General features: G+C 47.0%; 2 protein-coding genes across 2 annotated transcripts in view; one reads left to right on the plus strand and one right to left on the minus strand.

Annotated features, from left to right (window-relative positions):
- The first annotated feature begins 262 nt into the window (after positions 1–262).
- On the plus strand, positions 263–3,721 carry OAZ1 (ornithine decarboxylase antizyme 1). Its single transcript, XM_060275234.1, is given in 6 exon segments — positions 263–267; positions 1,572–1,629; positions 1,631–1,717; positions 1,904–2,076; positions 2,973–3,058; positions 3,201–3,721. Coding segments are annotated over 6 exon segments (540 nt in total). The 3' UTR covers positions 3,332–3,721.
- Positions 3,722–6,129: 2,408 nt separating this feature from the next.
- Positions 6,130–26,487, minus strand: part of MYO1F (myosin IF) — a 51,386-nt gene continuing 31,028 nt past the window's right edge. The window contains exons 16-28 of the mRNA XM_060275408.1: positions 25,444–25,525; positions 24,010–24,116; positions 20,769–20,867; positions 18,694–18,838; positions 15,732–15,846; positions 14,881–15,050; positions 14,381–14,526; positions 13,825–13,971; positions 12,588–12,736; positions 11,393–11,476; positions 10,389–10,602; positions 7,884–8,053; positions 6,130–6,949 (exon numbers count right to left, since the gene is read on the minus strand). Of these exons, the coding sequence (XP_060131391.1) occupies positions 6,873–6,949; positions 7,884–8,053; positions 10,389–10,602; positions 11,393–11,476; positions 12,588–12,736; positions 13,825–13,971; positions 14,381–14,526; positions 14,881–15,050; positions 15,732–15,846; positions 18,694–18,838; positions 20,769–20,867; positions 24,010–24,116; positions 25,444–25,525 (1,705 nt within the window). The 3' untranslated portion in view covers positions 6,130–6,872. The remainder of the gene's footprint in view (positions 6,950–7,883; positions 8,054–10,388; positions 10,603–11,392; positions 11,477–12,587; positions 12,737–13,824; positions 13,972–14,380; positions 14,527–14,880; positions 15,051–15,731; positions 15,847–18,693; positions 18,839–20,768; positions 20,868–24,009; positions 24,117–25,443; positions 25,526–26,487) is intronic.

Genomic DNA, 26,487 nt, shown 5'->3' on the forward strand with positions numbered 1-26,487 from the left:
AATTGCAGAGTTGGAAGAGATCCCCAAGGGTCATCTAGCCCAACCTCCGCTTAAAACCCTCCAAGGAATGAGTTTTGATTTTAATGTACCTATGTGGGGTTTATTATTTGTCCGTTTGGTTGTATGCCATTTTGGGTTGTCCTGAGCAAGATAAAGCAACTGCCAAATGTAATAAAAAACAAAAATACATGCCCAGGGGTTTCCTGCCTGGAACCATTCACCCACTCATCCAAACTGAAACAGCACAGAGCATTGTAAGACGATGGGGTTAGTAACTGTCTGTTGGGCCTATGGCATCAAACCAGAAATTACAATAGCAAATGTAATGGAAAAGGCGCCCTTAATGAGTAGATACTGCCTGTCAGAAGACCTTAAAAGAAGTCACAAACCATTGTAACCCGGAGCAGCATTTTTCTGCGCCTCAGATGACTCAAATCATTCTCCCCCCCCCCCTCCACGTTTGAGCAACCTTGAGCCCAGCTTGGCTGAAGGAGGAATAAAATAAATCGGATTGTTGTGCAATCCTTTGAGCAAAGCACTGCATTGTGGTGAGGGATTAGTGGGGTGGTTGTTTCTTTTTTGGCTGTTCAAAATGGTGGATGACAGGGCTTCCTCCCCACCCCTTGTTTATTCTGTTTTGCAAATGGCTGCTGGCAGGATGGTTGTGAGAATTTCCCCGAGGGGAACCTTGATCTGCTTCATCTGCTGAGGTGACGCATCCAGTGAGAGCCTGCAGGGTGAAGGATGGTGCAGAGGGAGGGGCTAAGTGGGACAGCGATTATCATCATCTGCTGTTGATGTTAAAAAGGAGATCGAGCTCATTCAATTCAGCTGGCTTGCTGTTGACATAGCACTGTACATGAATGCTGCACAGCTAGCTTGCTTCAGCTGTGCGGGTCATTTAAATGGCAGTTTAGAAATTCAGAAATAGTGGTTGGTATTTTGCAGCTGCAAGCTCCATTCTTAACGTGTGGATGCATGCACTTTTTTGTTTTTGTTTTAAATGGCAGTTCTCCAATTTAGCTTGCAGGCTTGCTGCTCCTAGTATTGATTTCTCATTAAATTCCCAGTAGAAAGAAGCAAAACATATTATGGATTAACGAAGTTTTATGTATTTTATTGCAACCAGTGGAGGGGAAAGGAAAGGGCTTCCAGTTCTATAGAATGTGAGTGCGCCAAGAGGCTAATAGGGAATGCACATGTTTGTGGGCTGATGGGGCAATAGAGTGCTAGTTAAACAACTAGAATGGGAGCTTTTAGTCCTCTCCCCGGCCCCCGCCTGCTTCATGGGTTGGAGTTCGCATTAACTCTGAAAACTTAAGCAACTCTCCAGAGAATAGCAAAACAGCAGACTTGAATATCAGTGGAGTGCATCCAGATTGATTTGTGTGTTAGCATTCAACAGACACAAGTGTAACATTTGCAGGATTTTTTGAGTTGGAAGCAATTTGTTTGTGGGGTTTTTTTTAAATTTTGTTCAAACTTGGAGTTCATACTACTAGTCCACAAGAAATTCTGATGCCCTCCCTAGGTGTGCAACCCTGATCACTTTCCCCCTCTCTCTTTCTCAGTTCCAGAGTGTCCTTCAGTTGCTGTAGTAACCTGGGTCCGGGGCCTCGGTGGTGCTCCTGATGCCCCTCACCCACCCCTGAAGATCCCAGGTGGGCGAGGGAATTGTCAGAGGGATCACAATCTTTCAGCTAATTTATTTTATTCCGTAAGTATGCTTGTACTCTACAAGTGGGGTTAATCCCTGTATATTTTAAGGGGTTTAGAGATTAGGCTGAGATGTGTCCTTTAACTTCAGTGGGTCTACTCTGAGTGGGACTCACGGTAGATTCAGCCTAACGCTTTCCCCACAGCCATAAGCAGATAAAAAAAAACACTTTTCTGTTTCCTTTAGGATAATCGGCTGAATGTAACAGAAGAGATAACATCCAATAACAGGACAAGAATCCTGAATGTCCAGTCCAGGCTGACGGATGCCAAACACATCAGCTGGAAAGCTGTATTGAACAATAACAACTTGTACATCGAAATTCCCAATGGTGCTCTGCCTGAAGGGAGCAAGGACAGGTAAAGGGCGGAAGGAGTTCAGGTGTGCCTTGGTTGTTGTCATGGTTGGAGTGGGGTGGGGGAGGCCTCCAGCAAATTTATAGCTCTGGTAAAGTCTCATTCTTGAATCTGTGCTTTTACAGAACTGTCCTCAGGGTCTATCCTTGATACACCTCTTGGTGTGTTGTGCAGTGTGCTTTACACACTGATTAAGCAGGCTCACAGCAGATGAGTGGTCTATCTGCTGACAATTAGCTGCGATGGCTAAGTGGACCCTCCGTGTTTGCAGCCAGTGTGCTGCTTCAGGGGAGAGTTTGATGTCTTTCACACTGTGCTGATGGGCTTCCTAGAGGCATCTGATAGGCCGCTGGGGATCAGATGGTGCTGGTAGTGCAATAGGGATAGGTTGAGGCTGTTCAAATACTAGGTGCCCCCCCTTCCCTTTACAGAATGGAGGAATTTCTCCTCGTTAAATTGGTCCTGGGGAACCTGTGCTATTCTACTTTTGTACCTATTAAGTACGTACAGGTTTCCTGCTTTTCCACAGAGATGGTGTGGGGCTTCAAAAAAGAGAGGCCTGTGTTTAACAGGAAAGGAATGCAGTCCACGTTCTTCTAAGTTCCCACGTGTGCATCTTAATTCCTAAAACCAGTTCTTGCCAGTAGCATTGTGGGGGAGAGGCCATCCTGGGTAATTTCTGTACTGTAGTCCGTTCAGCCCCAGGAGATTATTAAGCTATAAATAGCAGCTGCTGGCTCCTTAAGGAGCTTCTGCTGCTTTTGAATTGCATTCTCCCTACCAGTTCCATCACACTTCCTCTGCCCAAATCAAAACCACAGCTGCATAAAATACTTCCTGAGCAGGGAAGTGGAAAACAGAATTTTCACTTGCTTCCTGTTCTTTCCCCCCACCTCCAGTTTTGCAGTTCTTCTTGAGTTTGCTGAAGAACAACTTCAAGTGGACCATGTCTTCATTTGCTTCCACAAGAATAGAGACGACAGAGGTAAGAGAGGCTGGCTTGGTGGCTGGGTGTGCGTGTGAGGAACTGGTGTCATCTCCCCGGTGGCATTGGTGGGAGATGGCAGGCAAATGGGGTGTCCAATTTCATCTGGGGAACTCATCTACATCTCTTCTCTCCCCGGTAGCCTCGCTGCTCCGTACTTTCAGCTTCTTGGGCTTTGAGATTGTGAGACCCGGGCATGCCCTCGTCCCCAAGAGACCCGATGCTTGCTTCATGGCGTACACCTTCGAACGAGACTCTTCCGAAGAAGACTAGATTGCAGTGTTTGCCTTGTTAGAGCTTTTCTCTCTCTTGTTTCTCTTTGTCAAAGATGAATCTGTAGAAATTTTGTCAACATCTTTAAATGATGCGTAGCACACAAGCACCGGAAAAAAGAAAGAAAGATTACTTGTTCCTTTGTACGAATTATTTGTGACAGGCTGCTCTGGTGGTGGTGGTGTGGGGGGGAAAGATGTTGAAAATTTCCACCTTTTGTCATCTGTTTTTTTTCTCTCCTGGATTTGTCTGCATGTTGTGATTGTGCAAAGAAAAAAAATAAATGCTCACTCCAAATTAGCAGTATATTTCTTGGAAGTTTAATATTGTGTGTTTGTGATACTGAAGTATTTGCTTTTAATTCTAAATAAAAGTTTATATTTTACTTTATTGCTAGTTTTAATGTTTAATAACAGTTGGTGTGTTTGGCTAGGAAGGGTTTTTTAGTCTGGACTTGTAGAGCAGTGGTGAGGCATGTTGGGCTCTCAGCTCCTCTCGTTCCTAGCTAGTGTGGACGAGGCAGATGGCATTGGAGTTCAGCAACATCGAGAAAGCAGTGGGTCGCCTTGCTGATGAGATCATGACATTGGTCCTACTGTGAAGGTTCATTTTCTGCAGGGAATAGTTTTCCACTCAAATCAGGGTCCTTTCAAGCAAACACAGTTGCATATTCCACAACACCACTTGGCTTTGTTGGGGGTCCTCTTCTCAATAAGGTAATTTGGTGCCGATTCTGAGCCTTTCCATGGGTTGCGGCTCATTTGTGTTATTGCTTCAAGATAGATGGGATTCTAGGGTGCTGAGTGGGCCTCTCAAGATTACTTTCCTGTGTCCTGCAAGCAGGGACTTGGCTGTTCTTGTGATTCACTGCCTCTGCATGAGGGAGAGGGGAGCTGAGCCAGCAGAGTTAACGGGTTGTGGGAATTGAGAGAAACATTGGCTGGCTTCATGGTTTTCCCCACATTCTGATTTTTGCATAGCACACACAGACACCAAGATTTGCAGCATATTGCCAGGTCAAAAATTATGAAACCGATATCGTGATATGAACTTGCATCATCTAAAGCACATTTTATCAAGATATCGCCCAGCCCTAGTGCCTGGAAACCTTAAATTGGGACTGGTGTCTTGAGTTGCTGCAGCAGTCCAGACAAGCAGCTGTAGGAAACGTGCAAGTCTGCATTCTCATTTCTCTACCATGTCCCCTCGCCTCGGTTGAGCTTGTTGCTATGAGAAGTCCAAACCCCTGGCTTCTCACTCCCTGTTCCTTTCATCCTAGGTGGCGGCTGGTTTTATACCCTGTAATGCAGCCCCTTGCAAAAGGCTTTATCACAAAACTCCCATCCTGTGTTGCTATCGCGAGACAAACTGCAGTCTACTTTTGCCAGTTACACTGCAGCAAACCATGGCTCCATCTACCTGAGCATTGTCTATACCAGTGTTTCTCAACCAGTGTGCCTCCAGATGTTTTGGGACTACAACTCCCATCATCCCTAGCTAGCAAGACCAGTGGTCAGGAATGATGGGAGTTGTAGTCCCAAAACATCTGGAGGCACACTGGTTGAGAAACACTGGTCTATACAGACAAAATTGGATGCCAAGGCAAAATGCTTGCCACAGTGATCTTTACCCGAGGTCACGTACGTACACTGCTCACGAGAGAGGCATTAAAGAGACTTTGTAGCATAAGTAAACAATTGTAGAGTTGGGACGCTGCAGTTGTCCCATAAGGGGATCAAACCTGCAACCTGGGCATTAATCAGCACCACAACCAAACTTAGGATAGGTCTCCCCACCTTGCTGGAAACCTTATGGCAGGGTGCAAAAAGAGAACAGGTGGAAAAACTTTCAACCTGAGAGCTGCCTTTTAGGGACTTGCTGACTGGTGGGTGGGGCAAAAAATTAAAATGTTATCTGACCAGCAGCATAGCTTGTGCACATACTCCTCTCTATACTGAGTTTACCCAGACCAGCAAGAGGCATTACTGCAGTTCATTGGCACTTTGTGTCAAAGCTAAAAGCACTCAAGGAAAGTGAGGCAGGGCTGGGGAGTGTGTCCAGGGCCAGACGGGAAGGTCTGCGGGGCCTCAATTGTTCCCAAGGCCCAAGGTTCTCTGACCCAGAACGGGAATGGGAGCAATGTTGGACACATCTTGCCCAAGCCAAAAATTAAAGGGATGCAGTGATCATATAATTGTAGGTGTTTTTAAGCAGAGTTTGGATGGCTATCTGTCATGGATGCCTTAGCTGAGATTCCTGCATTGCAGGGGGTTGGACTGGATGACCCTTGGTGGTCCTTTCCAGCGCTACGATTCTATGCTAAAGCTCTTCTCAATCTGATGGAGCAAGATGCTGGCTCCAACCCCAATGAATCGTAATAAAAAATAAAGGCCCAATGCAAACCTGAACCTCTAGGTTAGAATGACACTTGTCGAACAATTCCACGATTCTAAGTCCCATTTGTTCTGTTGAATTAAATCAACTAAATAGTTTCAATGAGATTTTGAATAAATGTGCGATTGATGTTTACCGTTTTGAAACTTGATTGCCTTAGCGGGCTGTGCAAACCGCTATTTTGAACCATGCTTTTTGTAGGGGGTGCTGTTCCCCAAAGGTCTAGCAACCGCTGTTGTGGATAATACTAAGCTCGAAATAAAGGAAGTTCCTATTTCCCTACCTGTTCTACCCCCCCCCCCCGGAATGATCAGTGGTCCTGAGCCAAATCCGCTTTACACAACTGGGGAAGCTAAACTGCAAACAGGCACACTCTGATTTTTTAGCAAATCAAAATGGGCCAAGGCTTCCCCTCCCATGGGCGTAGCCAGATTTAGGTTAGGGGGCTGCAGCCCCCCCCTATCCCCATCCTCTTCCTGGCTCTGTTTAGCAGATTTAGAATGAGATTTCTCAACAACTGTTGTTTTAAATTACTTCCTTTTAAATTACTTTTGAATTCGGCGAGGATTTCAGTTCCAAATACTGTATTCTGATTATTTCTACTTTTACTTAAGTATGTCCTTCAAATGAGTGTCCTTGCACCCTAAACTGACATTACAAGGAAGACAATGTGCATTTCGAAACTGCGTTTTTAATTCCTTCCTGGGCCTCCCTGCCTCTCCCACTCACCACCCCCCCGCCGCCCAAAAAAGCATTGCGACATTGTACAGAGAACACATCCAAGGCGGTTGTTGTGCAATGCCTCTGCCAGCAAACCTCGATAACTTATATCCCTTAAAAAAAAAAACCTACCTGCCATACCCGCTTAGATAGCACCAGAACAGCAAAAAATATCAACACAATGTGTGCTAGGGTGCAAAGGTTGCCTTCGTTTTCCCCATGCTGAAAAAAAACCCCACATGCCAAAGCTTTGGCAGTTTTGACAGCGGTCAGGGAGGGAGCGTTCCTGACTCCATGCGCTTGCAACACATGTGGCGGGGGTTCCTTGTGCATGGCGCAAGCTCTCTCTATTTCAAGAGCAGGTTTTGTATGATCTGGCCTGTTTACTGCCCTGCTTGGGCTCTTGGGCCACAGGACGGAGCGTTGCTCAGATCTTCTGAACATAATTCCCGGGGAAGAGGCCTTCTCGCCCATGAAGCCGGCCTTTCCACCATCCGGAGGGGTCTGCGAAAACAATACAATAGATGACAAAGTGTTTGTGTTGCTTGTCAACCCCACGTGCGACCCTCCATCCTTGCTGTATTGAAACAGCTGCTGTTTAAAACCATCTCTTGAAAACTAGCCCTTTTTGCTCTTCTCCCCTGCCCTAGCTAAGTGCATACCCTCCAACATTTTTCTGATGAAAACAACAGGATCGTTCTACAGTCCCTCCAAGTGTCCCTACTTTCCAGGGACAGTCCTGGATTTTCAGAAGCTGTCCCGGTTTCTGATTTGACCCCAGAATGTTCGGCTTTTCCTTAGGACGTCCCTATTTTCATCGGATAATATATACAACCTTTAGAAGATATCTGAAGGCAGCCCTGGATAGGAAAGTTTGTTAATAATGTTTTATTATGTTTTTATATGTGCTGGAAGCTGCCCAGAGTGGCTGGGGCAACCCAGTAAGTTGGGCAGGGAATAATAATAATAATAATAATAATGCAAGAATAGGATGTCGCTACTTTCATCAGACCTTGATATTGGGAAACATTGAGGGCACAAGGAGACGGGGACGATAGAGGACGAGATGGTTGGACAGTGTTCTCCAAGCTACTAACATGAGTCTGACCAAACTGCGGGAGGCAGTGGAAGACAGGAGTGCCTGGCGTGCTCTGGTCCATGGGGTCACGAAGAGTCGGACACGACTAAACGACAACAACTTTCATTAGAGAAATGTTGGAGGGTACAAAAGTGGCAGAGAGAGGAAAGGGTGTCTGGTGGGGAGACAGCTTCAGAAGAAGGGGACAACCCTGCACACTTTTGCCACTGCCTGTCTGCCCTGTGCCTAACCTCAGACCGACCTGTACCTCCCCCAAGAGAAATGTGGGTTTCTGTAGTGCAAAAGCACAGCTTCCTCACCCCGTCCTTGCATGATTCACAGACCGCATTGCAGACCTACCTTCCATCAATATATCTATCACGTCGCCCGGGTTGAAGCTGATCTCATCCACATCCTGCCCGACGTACTGGTACAGAGCGCGGCATCGTGGCCCGGAAGCCTTGGCCTGCGGCTTGGGCCTCCCCACGGCCGGAGGGGGTTTCTGGCTGATGCTCCGCTTCCTCTGCGTCCTGTTAAAAAGAGGCGGAAGTGAGTCGGCAGGGGGTCCTTGCAGCTCTGAATTCGAATTCTGCAGGGCCCCAGAGATGTTTCCAGCTGCAGGGCTTATCCTTTTAACACCTTGGTTTGGGTAGCAGTGGTTACATAGTTTTATGACCGCTGCTCCTTAGAAATTGACTGCATACATTTCTGAGGTATGCTATTATTTCGTTTACTTTTGTGTTGTTTACCTATATTGTATTGGATGAAAATTAGTGCTTTTGATTATTAAGAACCTTGTTCATGCTGGTTATTGTCCTTGATATAATTTTACATATATATATATTTTGTAGTTGAGGAAGACCACATCGAAACAGTGTCATTATCCAGATCACTGTCTATTATTTGCTATTACAGTGGTGCCTCGACTTACGAATTTAATCCGTTCTGAAGGCACCTTTGTAAGTCGAAAAATTCGTAAGTTGAAAAACGCCATTGGAAACACGATTTCCCATAGGAATGCATTGGAAACGGAAAACCCTATCTAAAAATTCATAAGTTGAAAAATCCCTATCTAAAACTGCTGCGGTTTTCCCCCAGATGTCGAGACATTCGTAAGCGTCTCGCTTACCCCCATTCGTAAGTCGAAAAATTCGGTTGTCGAGTCGTTTGTAAGTCGAGGTACCACTGCATTTGCATCGACAGATATCGCTAAGCATTCAAATTATATCACTGGATGAATTTTATTTTGATACTATATGGACTGTACACTGGAATATCGCTTCGCTGCAACTTATAAAGATATACATATATACATTTATGCCCTCATTTTTCATCGGTCCATGTGTTGCCGCTGTTGTCTTTAGTCTGGAGTTCGCAACACAGGGGTTAGTTGATTTAGGGCTCATCCCATCAGCAGGATGAAACTTGCAGGGGCACAGAAGATGGCATTGGACACAGAATCGTGCTTTTCCGACGGGTGCCAATTTGAATAAAATATTGGGGGGGGAGGGCAGGAAATTGATCACATGATGCGGCACATTGCAAACAATTTGAATAGGAATGCCCATCAACTTTTTGGGGACCCTCAAATATTTGGCAGGGCAGGAGCAGATATAACAAAAGGAGAACAACAGAGGAAGAGTCAGGTCCAGATATTCACACAAGCAAGTTGGAAAGAAAAAACATAATATAGAAAGAATAATAATAATTTTATTGTTTATACCCTGCCCATCTGGGTATATACAAGTAATGATTTAAGGTGGAGAGGCAAGGGGCAGAGTAAACTCATTTGTTTTCTTCTTTCTGCTTTTCTTTTTAAGGAAATAAGTAATTATACGAGCAGGAATTGATAAATAGAAGGCTGAGGGAGAAGGGGAAAGGGAAATAAATTTTAAAATCTGGAACTGAAGATTAAATAGAAGGAATGGAATGTGAATTGGAAATAAATGGCTGATATAAAGCGGTAATTAGAGGAAAGATGAAACCAGTGGGCAATGAAGAGTGGAAAGTCAATGGAAAAACTGTGTTAAATTTGATGTAATTTGGTATCGATTTGTTAAAACTAATAAAAATTATTTGGCAAAATAAAAATAAAAATGTGGAGGGGCCAAGGGACCTCAGACCCTAGGGGTTGATTCCTATGGTTCCCAATAAGTTCAGTTTAATTTTCAAACCGACTCCATGATTCTAGACCAGGCATAGGCAACCTTGGCTCTACAGATGTTTTGGAACTACAACTTCCTTGATGATGATGATGATGATGATGATGATGATAATGATAATGATAATAATAATAATAATAATAATAATTTATTATTTATACCCCGCCCATCTGGCTGGGTTTCCCCAGCCACTCTGGGCGGCTTCCAACAAAAATCTTAGAATACACTAATTTCTTAAAGATTAAAAGCTTCGCTAAACAGGGCTGCCTTCAGATGTCCTCTAAAAGTCTGGTAGTTATTTTTCTTTTTGACATCTGGTGGGAGGGTGTTCCACAGGGCGGGTGCCACTACCGAGAAGGCCCTCTGCCTGGTTCCCTGTAACCTGGCTTCTCGCAGCGAGGGAACCGCCAGAAGGTCCTTGGCACTGGACTTGTTAGCTAGGGATCATGGGAGTTGTAGTTCCAAAACATCTGGAGAGCCAAGGTTGCCTATGCCTCTTCTAGACCTTATGGTTTTGTTATCAAAATCTACCTTCTGCTTCTTGATTGTAAGTAAAACCTCCAAGAGGTTTGGTGATGATAATAACAATAACAATAACAATAACAATAACAATAACAATATTGTCAGCAAAGGGGGTGGGGAAACAGCTATCCTCACATAGGGCGCCCTGGGGCAGGTGATAGGTTTCAAAATCGAGACATACCCTGCCATTCCCTGGTCTGGAACGTTGAGGAACTCCATGTTGTGGTCAGAGGGTGTCCTCGCCTTCGCTCGTCGCGTCATGCCTTGTCTGGGGAGAGCGCTGGCCGGAGGCACTTGTCCAGGCCTCTTAGGGGTGCTGTAGGTCTGTTCCTGGGACCTGGTGTTGCGTGCAAATTGCGGCGCTCCGTTCCTGCATGTACCTTGAGGGGGCGCCCCTAAATCAGAGGCGTTACAGAAGCCTTAGCAAATAAACTCTGCAGAGGTCCGTGCTGGTTTTGCTCAGCTACGCACAACCTGAGCCTTTCGTTGCCTAGTCGCCTGGAGCCAACTGTCAGCTCACCACAGGCGAGTTAGATTGTGGCGAATGCCCCAATTATTAGTAATGCCCCTATTATTGTTGTTGTTGTTATTAAAATTTGTATACCACCCTATACCTGTAGGTCTCAGGGCAGTTACAACATAAAATCACAATATAAAAACAAAAATTATATAATAAAAACAAAAATGACCCAATATTTGTTACCCACCCTTCACTAGCAGGCCCCAGGTTGGGTCACAGCAATTTAAACCTCAGTTTTAAAAACAGCTTAAAGAAAACATGATGAGCGAATCTGAGCTTTCATCCAGGCCAATAAAAATTAGAGGGCAAGTTTCTAGACCTCATGGAGGAAGAATGCAGGTTGAAATTCCCAGGTGGTCTATGTGAGACAAGGCAACCCCACAAAATGGGTTAGCTTTGCATACTGAAACTGGCTCAAGGTCTGCAAATGAGCAAGTGGGTCTGAACACCGATCCTCTGGGATCCTTGCCTGGTACTTTATCCTCTAACCTTAGGTCAGAAATGGGCAAATCTGTGGTTTTTCTGGATGTTGCAGGACTCCACTTTGCAGAACCCCCCTGACCATTGACCATGCTGGCTGCTTGGAGCTGGACTCCAACAGGGCATGCCGTGTTGGGGGTGCATTTTTCTCCCTTCTGCCAAGAAGCATCATCGGCCAGGCTTACCTCTCGGGGCTGACGTGGCGGTTCGCGATGGCGTTGCCTGCTTGTGGCGACCTCTGCTTTGAAGGGCCCCTTTCCGGGTTGGCTCTGGAGGAAGAGAGGAAGAGAATTCACATTCACCTTGGCCTGGAATTGGGATAAAATTCTGCAAAAGGTCATGCACATGGTCATGCAGATGATACCCAGCTCTACCTCTCGTTTAAATTGGAACCAGTGAAGGCAGTGAAAGTCCTGTGTGAGCGGCTGGAGGCGGCTGGAGGATGGATGGTGGTCAACGGATTGAAGACAGAAGTGCTGTTTTGGGGGGACAAGGGGCAGGCAGGTGTGGGGGACTCCCTGGTCCTGAATGGGGTAATTGTGTCCCTAAAGGGGACACAGCCTGGGAGTCATTTTGGACTCACAGCTGTCCATGGAGGCGCAGGGCAATTTTGCCTCCAGGGCAGCTGTCCACCAGCTCCATCTGGTGTGCTGGATGGGACCCTCCCTGCCTTCTCCCCGTCTCACCAGAGTGGTCCATGCTCTGGTTATCTCCTGCTGGGACTACTGCAATGCGCTCTCCATGGGGCTACCTTGGAAGGTGACTCAGAAACGACAACCAACCCAGAACGCTGGTGACTGGGAGTGGCCGGCGAGAACATATAGCACCGGTCCTGAAAGACCTGCTCCCAGTATGTTTCTGAGCACCATTCAAAGTGTTGGTGCTGGACTTGGAAGCCCTGAATGGAATTGGCCCTGAAGGAGCGTCTCCAGTCCCATCGTCCATCTCCAAGGGCCTTCTGGTGGTTTCCTCCCTGCAAGCATAGCTGTCAATTTTCAGATTTGAAAATAAGGGATCAGCAGCCTCACCTGTCCCGGGGACAGACTCTACGGTATATCTAACAATCCAGGATAGCAGCGGGAAACGGCACTGGAATAAGGGAATTTCCATCAAAAAGGGAAGGTTGACAGCTGTGGCTTGGAATAAGGGAGTTTCCCGGAAAAAAGGGAGGGTTGACAGCTATGCCTGCAAGAAGTGAGGTTATAGGGAACCAGACAGAGGGCCTTCTCGGTGGTGGCACCCTCCCTATGGAACACTCTCCCATCAGATGTCAAGGAGATAAACAGCTATCTGACTTTTAGAAGACATCTGAAGGCAGCTCTGTATAAGGAAGTCCCACACTCAGACGTGGGACTCCCGGCCGAAAGCCCCCCAGCTTACTGGAGTTCTTGGGGAGTCCACTCCCAATGGATATGGTCAGAGTCTTGCCGCCTGCTTTGAGGGCCGCCACGTCGCCCTGTCCACTCACGAACGTCACCGTCCGGGTGCCCCCTCCTCCCCACCCTTCTTTCTTCACACGGAACTGTAGTCTGAGGGACGGAGAGAAGGAGAGGTGGGGATTAGAGCCACAAAAACATTGTTCATTGTTTCTCTCACATCCAAAGTGACTTGCAGTTTGAACCAATTAAGAACATCCAATAAAAATATTAAAAACAGCTAAACAGATAATTCAGGACGTGCCGATCCCATCCCACTAAAAGGAGGCCGCAATTGCAGACCCTCCCAGTGGCCCCCGTTTTCCTGGGACAGTCCCAGATTTACAGAAGCCACCCCAGTTTCTGACGATCCTGGAACGTCCCACCTTTCCTAAGGACGCCCCTATTTTCATCAGAGAAGTGGTGGAGGGTAGGGAGTTATGTGGCCCCCAAGCCAAGGAGATAAGTCACTAGACAACCTTTTGAAAAAAGAACCCTCTCCCTTTTTGTAGAATCATAGAGTTGGAAGGGGACCCTATGGGTCATCTAGCCCAACCCCCTGCAGTGCAAAAGTCTCTTGGCCTCACTGATGTGGTCCAAAGGAAAGCAGAGCAAGATGTTTGGCACCAGCTTAGTGGCGTGAGGTGTGCAAGGCACCATCTGACCATCTTAGGGACTCCGCTCTGGATTTTTGTTGGCGCCAGATTCAATGCGCAGCATTTCCAAGCAGGGCTGGGGGGGTGGGCTAGATGACCATCAGGGTCCCTTCCAAGTCTACAATTCTCCGATTCTGAGACCTGGGAAAGCTGCTGCCGGCCAGTGTCAGTAACACACCGTGGTCTGATGTGGTGGTAAGGCAGGTTTGTTTCTTGGTTATCTCTCTCTCTCTTTAAGATTCTTATTAGAGTTTCATACCTTTAACCAATTGATTTCAGACTTCAAATTTGTCACACATTTCTCTTATAATTTGACTTCCCACCTTCCCTCCCGTGCTGTTTTTATAAATATTTCTTTAATATGCGTGCATAATATCACACTTTTCACCTAATACAAATTGCAGAAAACGCTACTGCAGTTTTAGAGGGGTTCTGAGTTGGAACGGCAGGGCTTAGGAGTGAAACCGGATCCATTTCCCAGCGACACTTTGGGAAAGGCGGGTGGTGGTTTGCGTGCTTGTGTGTGTCGCTAGTCGTCCCGCTTACGTGTCATTGAAGTTCAGGTGGAGTTTGCTGCGGGTCGCCTCTTCGTAGCGCTTGCAGAGCAGACTGATGAGCTCCGTCTTGAAGATGGATTCCAAGAACGTGTCGGCCTCGGCTTCGTGGAGGATGAAGAAATCGTCTTGCCTCGTGCTGTGGTCGCCCCACCCCAGGGGGAAAAACCAGGAAACAGCCAGAGAAAAGAAGGCGTTAGTCCTCTTGGGAGAGGGAGAAAGCGGGTGGGTTGAGAGGGAGAGTGGCAGGGAGTCCCTCTGACCCCGAGACGGCCTAGTGAGGAGCAGAGGACCACATCATTTCAATTCTCTGAATCGGAGGGTTGTGGGTTCGAGCCCCGCGTTGGGCAAAAGATTACTGCGTTTCAGCGGGTTGGGCTAGATGACCCTTGGGGGTCCCTCCCAGTTCTACGACTCTATGATAAGGCAGCTTCCTATTTAAACCAACCCTTTGTTCAAAACAATGAGGACTAGAATTTTGCTTCAATTTTCAGGGAAGGAGGTGGCTTAGAGGAAAAGTGGCACAAACGGAGAATGTGGTATCTCACCTGAGGGACACTCTGTTGACAGCCTGGACCTCCACTTTCTTCTTCAGGACCTCTCGGATCTGGCCTTTCTCAGGACCCTTTTTCACCTTCTCCCGGCCGATCATGTAGAGGTATTTGGGAGTCAGAATGAAGTCCCTCTTGATGGGCTGAGGAGGAGAAGTTGGTGGCTGCCATTACCTCTCGAAGGGAGCAAGCGTCCCCCACTTATTCACCTTCCCCCTAAACTCAAAAACCATTGTGTACTGGGCAAAAATTTCAGCTACAAACAAGGAAGTCCCAACTTTGAATCTCACGTGGAACTGACTCAGTGGCTCTTAGGCATCCCATTCTCCCTAGAAACCTCAGTCTTCCCTATCTGCGAAATGGGGATTAAATGCGCCGATCTGCCTTGCACAGAACATATGAAAGGTAAAATAGAGGTAATGTTTGTGGACGTTTCAGTGCTAATGGAAGGGCAGGACTCTGGATAAAGGATTTGGAAGAGGAAACCTCCACTTTACCTTAAACCGCCTGTCGTATTTGGTGACTGAGTCGGCAAAATCGATCCGCTCCCTCCTGGCCAAGAACTGGCGCAGCTCAGGCTTGTCTTCCATGCCCAAATAGTCCCCCACGAAGTTCCGGTTGATGCTGTTGCGCCGCCTCTCTTTGAAGTTGTACAGGATGTGAGATGCTTTGCGGTTGGGAGAAAAAGAAGAGGCCGGTTTGAAAAGCGGCCAGGCAGACCTGGCCTTGGTCAAAATTTAAAACGCAAGGAGCTAGTCCTTAAGACTGCATACCCTTGTGCGTGTTTCTGACCAGTTTTAAAATCACATGGACAAAATTTGAAATGCAAAGCGTTAGTCCTTAAGGCTGCATACTGTGCCTGTGCTTCTGACCAGCTTTAAAAGCACACAGGCAAAATTAAAAAGCCAAGGTGCTAGTCCTTAAGACTGCACACCCTACTCATGTTTCTGACCAGTTCTACAAACACACAGGCAAAGTTCAAACCACAAGGGGCTAGTCCTTAAGCTTACATAATGTGTTCGTCTTTCTGACCAGTTGTTTATTATTATTATTATTATTATTATTATTATTATTATTATTATTCCCTCCCTCCCACCACCTGGATGAAATTTTATTAGATTGTAATGTCCTTGGGGCAGAGACCTTGTCCTCTTAAAAATGATGCAAAGCTGGAGGCACATTGATAGCTCAACGATCACAACAATGGTTAAAATGGCTATAAACTGCTTTAAAGGCTTTCTTCAAGGTGGTGGAAAAGGGAGACAAATGTCCTTCCTTCTCTCTCTCATCATCCTGCTTCTCTCTCCATCATCCCTCAAACATTGGGGTCTTTGTGCACATCCTTTACCTTCCTCCCGCATCTGCTCGTATTTCCGGACCGCAATGTGGCGGCGCCAAGCTTTTTGGATTATCCGGGCGTATCCGTCAAACTTCCGTTCCCGCATCTCCTCTAGCAGAAAGAGCTGAGTGGCGATGAAGGTGGGAGGGAGAGAGAAACAGAACTAAAGGATTTTATCAGAATGTGATCTATCGAAAACTAAGGGGGAGGGGGAGGAACCCATTTTCCCCTTCCTTTTGAACTTTCTCCCTGCCCCACCCAAATCCCCTTTAAAAGGTACAAGAAGATGTCTTCTACTTAGCGGTGGCTGATGCCCAGATTTCCACCCTAGACATTAGGAAGAACTTCCTGACAGTAAGAGCTGTTCGGCAGTGGAATTTGCTACCAAGGAGTGTGGTGGAGTCTCCTTCTTTGGAGGTCTTTAAGCAGAGGCTTGACAGGCATATGTCAAGAATGCTTTGATATGCTGTTTCCTGCTTGGCAGGGGGTTGGACTGGATGGCCCTTGTGGTCTCTTCCAACTCTATGATTCTATGATTTCTGTTGATGTTGCGAGTCTTGGGAATCGGCATGGCTCCCAGCTCCAGCAAAATATGCTAGGGTGCTCTTAGGGACGGGTTGGGTGCAGATGAGGGGTGGGAGGAACCAGCCGGGGAACCCCCTAGGGAGGTAGGGGTGGGTGGGAAGACAATGAGGGAGAATACTTGGAGGGGGAGGTGTCAGAAGTGGAAAAAAGTAACAGGGCTTAGTGAGCAGGGAAAGTCTGTGTCAGAGAGCAGTCCAGAAACGGAGGCAGAAGCTGGAGCAGGAGATGAGGGAGGCCAAGAGGCAGAGATGGTGAAGAGTCTCCTGCTGCAAGAAGTTCCCCTCCCTGCTGGTCTCCCAGAACTAGGAGAGGCATGAAAAGGGCAGAGGAGAGGTTGGCTTCACACAGGCAGAGTCTCTGATTGCTCAAAAAAATTCCCAGTTTAGCTCCATCTTGTATGCTGGCTGAGACCCTCCCTGCCTGCGCCCTGTCTCACCAGAGTGGTCCATGCTCTGGTTATCTCCTGCATGGACTACTGCAATGCGCTCTGTGAGGGGCTACCTTTGAAGGTGATTCGGAAACTACAACTAATCCAGAATGTGGCAGCCAGACTGGGGACTGGGAGTGGCTGATGGGACCATATAATACCAGTCCTGAAAGATCTACACTGGCTCCCAGTACGTTTCTGGGCACAATTCAGAGTGTTGGTGCTGCTGACTTAGAATCATGGAGTTAGAAGAGACCACAAGGGCCATCCAGTCCAACCCCCTGCCAAGCAGGGGACTTCTAAAGCCGTAAACAGCCTTGGCCCTCTATACCTGAAGGAGCATCTCCACCCCCATTGTTCAGCCCGGAGACTGAGGTCCAGCTCCGAAGGCCTTCTGGTGGTTCCCTCACTGCAAGAAGTGAAGTTACAGGGAACCAGGCAGAGGGCCTTCTCGGTGGTGGCACCTACCCTGTGGAACACCCTCCCCTCCCACCACATGTCAAGCAAATAAACAACTATCTGACCTTTAGAAGACACCTGAAGTTTGGGAAGTTTTTAAAGCTGGATGTCTTAAATTTATTGGAAGCTGCCCAGAGTGGCCAGGGCAACCCAGTCAGATGGGTTGCATTTAAATAAAATTATTGTTATTATTAGAGGATTGGGAAGCAGCTTCACTTGTCTGGGCTGCCTCTTCCTCCTCTTCCTTCGGTCCATCCTGTGCACCCCCCAGCTCCGAAGCTTCCCCTTCCTGCACCTCCTGCTTCCTGCTTAGTACAGTTCCCCACCATAGCCATCAACTTTCGGATTCGAAAATAAGGGATCAGCTCCCTCACCTGTCCCGGGGACAGTCTACGGCAGGGGTAGGCAACCTAAGGACCGTGGGCCGGATGTGGCCCAATCGCTTTCTCAATCCGGCCCGCGGACAGTCCAGGAATCGGTGTGTTTTTACATGAATAGAATGTGTCCTTTTTATTTAAAATGCATCTCTGGGTTGTTTGTGAGGCATAGGAATTCGTTCACCCCCCCCCCAAATATAGTCCGGCCCACCACATGGTCTGAGGGATGGTGGACCGGCCCACGGCTGAAAAAAGTTGCTGACCCCTGGTCTACGGTATATCTAACAATCCAGGACAGCAGCGGGAAACAGCGCTGGAAGAAGGGAATTTCCAGCAAAAAAAGGGAAAGTTGACAGCTGTGGCTTGGAATAAGGGAGTTTCCCGCAAAAAAAAAAAAGAGGGTTGACAGCTATGTTCCCCACAGATCACTCTCCCCCCCCCCCCCGGGAGTCAGACTCCAGCGCCCAGCCAGGATGGCCACAGAATGGAGCAGAATGGGCACAGGGGGAGTGTAGCATAGTGGGTTCAGGCGGACACTGAGATCCAGCACTGAAGGTTCCCTCATTGTGATGTGAGAAAAGATTTATACAGTATGTGGGGGTTTTTGTTGTCCCCCCCTTTTTGTTTTTGTTTTTCTGCTCTGTTTTTGTCTTTATTGTACCGTATTGTGTTATTTTACTTTTTGGAAAATTTAATAAAACATTATTTAAAAAAAGAAGAAGTGAGGTTACAGGGAACCAGACAGAGGGCCTTCTCGGTAGTGGCACCCATCCTGTGGAATGCCCTCCCAGCAGGCAATAAGCAACTATTTTACTTTTAGAAGACAACTGAAGGCGGCCCTGTTCAGGGAAGTTTTTAATGTTTAATGCTGTACTGTTTTAATATTCGGTTGGAAGCCACCCAGAGTGGTGGGGAAACCCAGCCAGATGGGCGGGGTAAAAATAATAAATTATTATTATTATTATTATTATTATTATTATTATTATTATTATTATAACGGGGGAGTAGCAAAAAAGCAAGGCCCTCCGGTTCGTGCAACCTGGCTTGCACAACAGCCAAACCCAAACCCGAGTTCCAGATCCTCTGGAACCCGGGGCCTCTGACATCAGAGCGCTCTGCTTACCGACTCGGGGTTCTTGACGAAAACCTTGGAGCGGCCCATCTGGTACTGATCCGCGTCCATGTTGACGGACCGCAGCAAGTGCTGGACCCCCTGGCGCTCATCTCCCTGCCACCTGGGCCACGTCTCCGGGGTCAGGATGGCGTACCTGCAGGAGGGAGCAAACCCACTTTGCTCAGAGCACAGCAAAGGCACATGGAGATATTGGGGAATCCCAGCAGGAGCGGGGAAAGTATGGGGGCATCGTCGGTGGGGAGGGCTGGGAGGGACCTGGCTTTTAACACCGCAATATATCACCAGCTAAACATCACGATATAGTGATATACAGTGGAACCTCGGTTTACGAACACCTCGGATTATGAATTTTCAGTTTACAAACGCCATCGACCCATCTGGAACGGATTGATTCACTTTCCATTACTTTCAATGGGGAAGTTCGCTTCAGTTTATGAACGCTTCAGTTTATGAACAGACTTCCGGAACCAATTGTGTTCATAAACAGAGGTACCACTGTATCACCATCTCTGAAATAAGGGTGGAGCTGTGTAGAGCCATTGGCTGGCTTCACTGATTTCCCCACATCGTAAATTTTGCACAGCACACAAACACATTGTGATTCACAATATATGCCAAAAATTCTGAAACCAGTATCATGATATGGACTTGAAACTGGTTTTTGATGATATATCGCTCAGCCAGGGCTGGCCCTACGGCCAGGCTGGGTGGCGCAGGGCACCACGGCGCCGGCCTGCCAGGAGGGCGGCGCAAGCTGCGCCCGCCCGCTGGCCGGCCGGTCCGCTGGTCTGCCGCGCTGGGAAATGGGGGGGGGCGCCGGAGGGATCCGTCGCTCCACGGCGCCAGGGGCGCTTAAGACAGCCCTGCGCTCAGCCCTAGCGGTGGGTAGTCTAGAGGGCTCTGAAATCTGCCGCCTTCTCCCCCCGTCAATATTGTGCTAAAACTTTTTGGGGTGCCCAGCCGGGCGCCCTGCGTATCACCTTGCTAACGAGATGCAGCCATCTGCCATCTTAATTTGCCCAGAGGTGTGTATATGTACCTATATCACCATATGCAAATGATAAGCAGATTTGTGTGCTGGGTGTGTACCCTGAGGCCATGCTAGGAAGATTTTAAAACAAATTCAGGCTCTAGCCTGGGGGGGGGGTGAGTGGGGACTCTTTTCCAGCCTGGGAGAGTAGAACCAAAGGCAAAGAGGGGGATTGTAACTTGAGATGGGGGCATTGTGGGGGTCTTATGTTATAAATGCATAGCTGTCAACCAAAATGGTCAATGGCCTGGAAATGATGCCTTATGTGGAACGGCTTAGGGAGCTGGGTATGTTTAGCCTGGAGAAGAGAAGGTTGAGGGGTGATATGATAGTCATGTTCAAATATATAAAAGGATGTCATATAGAGGAGGGAGAAAGGTTGTTTTCTGCTGCTACAGAGAAGGGGACATGGAGCAATGGATTCAAACTACAAGAAAGAAGATTCCAGCTAAACATTAGGAAGAACTTCCTGACAGTAAGAGCTGTTCGGCAGTGGAATTTGCTGCCAAGGAGTGTGGTGGAGTCTCCTTCTTTGGAGGTCTTTAAGCAGAGGCTTGACAGGCATATGTCAAGAATGCTTTGATGGTGTTTCCTGCTTGGCAGGGGGTTGGACTGGATGGCCCTTGTGGTCTCTTCCAACTCTATGATTCTAACTCCCGGATTGAAAAATAAGGGATCAGCAGCGGCGCGGCACTGGAAGTCGCTTCTACGCATGTCCAGAAGCGATGTCCGGTGCCGGCGCTGCCCGATTTCCGGTGCCCAGACATGGGCAGGGCGGCACCCGAAATCGGTTCTGCGCATTTCCAATCATGTGCAGAAGGAGCCTCCCCGGCCGGTAGGAGCTGCTCTCTAAATCCAGGGGATTTACGGGATTTCTTTTCAATTTGGGATAACAGCGGGAAACGGGTTTAAATACGGGGGTTTCCCGTGAAAAACGGGAGACTTGACAGCTATGTATAAATGTGAAAAATCATGGAAGCCCAACCCAGCAGCCCCTCCCCACTTCTGCCCCCTAGGAAGTGTTTCTGCTTACCTCTGCAGGAATTTGTGGAAGAGCCTGCGATAGGCGAACCCCGCTCTGCGGACTCGGATGTTCTCCTTCAGCCCCAGATACTCCACCTGGTGTTTTACCCTGCAAGAGAGGAAGAGCTGCCTTGCTTCTTTGTTTTCTAGAGTGTGCTGCAAATGTCTTAGAAGAGGCATTCCTATCTCTCTCGTGTAGCACAGAATGCCTCTTCTAAGGTGCTGCTTGCCACCTTGTGTGCCCTTTTCTCTGACCCAGAAGGTAACGCCTCCAAGATATCGGCATCTGTGAAATTCTTTCTTTCAGCTGAAAAGGGAATGCCTCTCCTAAGGGAATCTCTGCTCCCCTCTTGTCATCTTCTTCGAAGACACAGCTTGCCTTTCTCATTCCTCATCCTCCCATGTTTTTCTAAGACAGGGTTTTGCAAGCTGGAACGGGTCCAGAGGAGGGCAACCAAAAGTGGACAGGAACAATGGATTCAAACTACAAGAAAGAAGATTCCACCTAAACATTAGGAAGAACTTCCTGACAGTAAGAGCTGTTCGGCAGTGGAATTTGCTGCCAAGGAGTGTGGTGGAGTCTCCTTCTTTGGAGGTCTTTAAGCAGAGGCTTGACAGCCATCTGTCAGGAATGCTTTGATGGTGTTTCCTGCTTGGCAGGGGGTTGGACTGGATGGCCCTTGTGGTCTCTTCCAACTCTATGATTCTATGATTCTAATCCACGTTCTCCCTCTCTCACACAGCATAGAATGCCTCTTCTGAGATGAGACACGAGATGGGAGGGGATTCATCTTTTCTTTTCTTTTTTTAGCTGTCTTATTAGTTTAATGGAAATAATTACCAGGGAAATAAAAATGAAACACTGTTTTAGCAACTTACATTAATTACGAATAAATACAATAAAACACATTTTTTGTAACTCTCTTCAATATCTCCCTTGATGCTTTGGGCTCACTTAAATTTAAGCGCCAGTGACTCTCGAGGAAGTCCATGGCAAGTTTCCGGGCCTCCATCCTTCATCTTATGCCCACTTACTTGTGAGAAAGTCCCCTTGAGCTCAGTGGATTCCCCCCCCCCCAATAATTTTTATTAATTTTTCCAAATATCTTAAACACAATACAGCTTGCTTAACAATATTATTCTCCTTTAAATCTATATATCTTATCCGAATTAATTTCCTTCCACCCCTCTTCTGGCTTCTCTACATTACTCTTACTTAAGCGTGTTTACTATATATACCTTCTATAAATGTCTATAATTCCGTAATAAATTTTTGTATTATACTTTAAACATACATTCCTTATTATATTACAGCACTACATCTTATAATCTAACCAAATGTTTACAATAAACGTTATGAGTTTTATTTCAGTCCTGTGAGTGTCTTTATTTATGTAAAGTTTTCTCTAAGTCATAGCTGCCAAGTTTTCCCTTTTCTCGCGAGGAAGCCTATTCAGCATAATGGAAAATCCCTGAAAAAAAGGGATAACTTGGCAGCTATGCTCTAAGTATACCATAAATTTGGACCATTCTTTTTGGAATTTCTCATCGTCCTGCTGTTGGATTCTTCCAGTTAGCCTTGCTATTTCTGCATGGGAATGCCTCTTTTAACATTATTTCTGTCCATAGGAGAGGATGTCTCTTCTGAGAAGAGAAATTCTGGATCAACCTAGAAGGAATTCCTCTACTGTACTAAGATGAGACGCCCCCCCTCCTGTATTTTAAGGGAAGGAATGCCTCTTAGAATCATAGCATTGTGGAGGGTCGTCTTTTTTGCCCAACGTGGAGCTCGAACCCTCAACCCAGAGATTAGGAGTCTTTTGTGCTCTACCAATTGAGCTACCCCTGCCCAGATTCCTAAGAGGAGGCACAGGAGAGAGTGGTTATTCTGCAAAGAGTTACTCTCCCTCCTTTGAAAACTCAAGAAATCGCTGCCTCAATAATCTTACAGTCCAAATTTTAACTGTGGGCGAGGAGAAAGAGAAAGAGCGAGGAGATAATAATAGTAATAATTAATAATAATAATAATAATAATAAAATTATTATTTATATCCCGCCCATCTGGCTGGATTTCCCCAGCCACTCTCGGCGGCTTCCAACATACAATAATCTATTTAAACTAAGAGCTTCCCTAAACAGGGCTGCCTTCAGATGTCCCCTAAAAGTCTGGTAGTTGTTTTTCTCTTTGACATCTGGTGGGAGAGGGCGTTCCACAGGGCGGGTGCCACTACTGAGAAGGCCCTCTGCCTGGTTTCCCTGTAACTTGGCTTCTCGCAAGATGAACCAGAGAAGGAAAAACAGCCGGCGATTCACACTGAAATCAGCGTAACCTCGAGGAATGTTAAGCTTTGCTGCGAGGGGAGTGACTCCCCGATGAAGAAAAGTTGCAGCGCTTGGGGATTTTTAAGAGAAAACGCGAGTAAGAGGCGACATTACAGAAGTTTATAAAAGAATACATGGCTTGGAGAAAGTGGACAGAGGAAAGCTTTTCTTAACTCCCTCATCACATTCGAGCTCATAATCGGCAAAATTAAGAGGATCTAACAACGAGTGCTTTATGGAAGAATGGATACATTTTTCAGACTATTTGAAGGAAGATTATAATATGAGGAACTAGCAAGCAGGATTTGAGCAATGAGCAACAGAAATAATTAGACTATAATACAGTATTGTGGTTATGATTCAGTAGATAGAAGCAGAAGGGGGATATAACAACTCCCTGGAAAACGGGGTGAGAAGTTGACAAAAATAAGAGAAAGGACGAAATTGTGTTTTGATTGCATATGTTACAAAATATAATTGAAAAAAACAACAGCACTTGAACTCATGGACATCTAATGAAGCTGAATGTTGGAAGATTTGGGACTGACGAAAGCAAGTCCTTCTCCGTGCCGTGCAGGGTTAAACTGTGGAACTCACTGCCACAGGAGGCAGTAATAGCCACCAACTGAGATGGCTTTAAAAGAAGATGAGATTAACTCACGGAGAAGCACAGGGCTATTGGTGGCTCCTAGCCAAGGATGGCTCGGCTCTGCCTCCAGAGTCGGGAGGCAGCGATGCTTCTGAATACCAGCTGCTGGAAACCGCAGGAGGGGAGAGCCGCTCTTGTGTTCGAATCCTGCTTGTGGGTTTCCCACAGTTGGCCACAGTGAGAAGAGGATGCTGGACCGGATGGGCCATTGGCCTGATCCAGCAGGACTCTCCTCATGTTCTCAGTTGTCAGATCCGGGTCTCCCTCTGTCCTTTCTTACCTGCTCTCCTCCCAGTCTCTTGGTCTCTTGGTCTCGTTGGGTTTGATGCAGCGGATGTAGTGGGGGGTGCACTTCATCAAGGTCTTCACGAGATCATTGGCCTGCCTCTTTTAGGGAAATAATGATTATAATAATTATAATTATTTTATCTATACCCAGCCCATCTGGCAGGGTTGCCCCAGCCACACACACAAAAACATAATAAAACATCAAACATTCACCATAACAATTTGATCCAATACAAATAAAGTCACGATGACTTTAAAGTAAACAACTTATATCAAATAAAGCTATATTGAATAATCAATTAGAATACAATAATAAACAATAAAATTAAATCAGCAGATTATAATTAAACAGTTTACACTTATCAGTTACAAGGAAGAATAGCTAAACTATAATCCATGGGTAGGCAAACTAAGGCCCAGGGGCCGGATCCGGCCCAATCGCCTTCTAAATCCGGCCCACGGACGGTCCGGGAATCAGCGTGTTTTTACATGAGTAGAATGTGTGCTTTCATTTAAAATGCATCTCTGGGTTATTTCTGGGGCATAGGAATTCATTCATCCCCCCCCAATATAGTCCGCCCCCCCCAAAAGGTCTGAGGAACAGTGGACCAGCCCCCCGCTGAAAAAGTTTGCTGACCTCTGATAATCAGTAAAAATAATGGCAAGTCACTATGCACTCTTCCCAGATGCTTTTGCTGTTCTCAAATTCTGGGAAAGGCTCCCAGGGCTTGATCAGGATTTCCCGAACTTGGGTCGCTAGCTGTTGTTGGACTACAGTTCCCATCATCCCTGACACCTGGTCCTGCTAGCTAGGGATGATGGGATTTGTAGTCCAACAACAGCTGGAGACCCAAATCTGGAAAATCCCGGGCTGGACAGTGGGGCAAGGCTGGTGGAAAAAGCCATTGCCTGATGGACAGCAGAAGACACAAGATTTTTGGTGTTACCAGCCCAGGGTGCAAATGACAGGAATGAGCTGGAAGTCAATCGCAGGAAGCAAGCGGAGTTAACTCTTTATTAGGAAAAGCAGGACCTCCAAAGCAGTACCAGGCCTAATGACCACAGCAACTCTTCTTCAGTGGGTCTTGAAGGTCCCTGCCTCCCCACAACCATCTAAGACCCCTTCTCCCCAGGACTTTCCCCAAGCAATCAGAGACTATGCCTGCATGCAGCCAACCTCTCCTCCACCCTTTTCATGCCTCTCCTGGTTCTGTGAGACCAGAGGGAGCGGAGTTGGTTGCAGCAGGAGGGGAGGAAATCTGTGACTCTTCACCAGACGGACTTCCTCTCTGCCTCCTGGCATCCCTCTTCTCCTGTTTCAGCTTCTGACTCTGATTCTGGACTTCATAATACATGGATAGTTTTATCCCACTCAAATGCTTCCTAGCTTCAGCTATGAAACGGATCAGGCCAAACAAAGACTCACCTTAATTTTGGATCCCGCAGTGGTGGGTCTCCCTTTCTTATCCGCGTCGAGTTTTTCTGGGAAGAGTCCCCGGATGAACCCGCTGGGAGGTGAAAGGTTTGGGGGCCTGGTTATGTCAAGCCAATAAACCCCACCCCATGTTCCCCAAAAGAGAGAAGTGGGGTAGCTGATAAGGTAGTCAGACCAAGGAAGCTTATTATTTATTTATTAGCAATCAGTGCCATGCACTTTACCAAGCACACTCATGAGGTCTAGAAACTTCATGCTCCATTTTTAAGGCAGAAGCTGGGTGAGAGTACACTCATTGCCCCTAAGCCATTGCACCCTCGCCTGCTTTTTCTCTGCCCTTTCAGTGACCAGAGGGATCTGGCGATAATTTATTATTATTATTATTATTATTATTATTATTATTATTATTATTATTGATATTATTATTATTCGTACCCCGCCCATCTGACTGGGCTACCCCAGCCACTCTGGGTGGCTTCCAACATATATGAAAACATAATAAAACATTAAACCTTACAAGGCTTCCCTATGCAGGGCTGATTTCCGATGTCTTCTAAAGGTTGAATAGATGGGCCAGGAGAGCCTCCTCTTCCAGGTAGGGTCTACCTTCCTCAAACTGCGGTGACTTTGATGCCACCAGGGCAACACAGTCCCCTGTTGCCAGCACGACTCTGGACAGCAGGTTAATTCTGAAATGTTTTTGTCCACCCCACTTCCCCTCCACCCTGCTTGTCCCTGACCCTGGAAATAGCCAGTGTGGTGTAGTGGTTAGAGCAGTGGTTCACAAAGTGGGTGGGACTGCCCCCAGGTGGTTGTGGTGAGATTAACTATTCTAAATAAAGGCACTCGTTCAAATCTGAGGAGAGGATGCCTCTTCTGGACAGATAATTTCTAGGGTTTGGATTTGATATTCCGCTTTATCACTACCCGAAGGAGTCTCAAAGCGGCTAACATTCTCCTTTCCCTTCCTCTCCCACAACAAACACTCTGTGAGGTGAGTGGGGCTGAGAGACTTCAAAGCTGCATGTGGAGGAG

Source organism: Zootoca vivipara, chromosome 6 (assembly GCF_963506605.1).
Source record: "Zootoca vivipara chromosome 6, rZooViv1.1, whole genome shotgun sequence".
Lineage (NCBI taxonomy): Eukaryota > Metazoa > Chordata > Lepidosauria > Squamata > Lacertidae > Zootoca > Zootoca vivipara.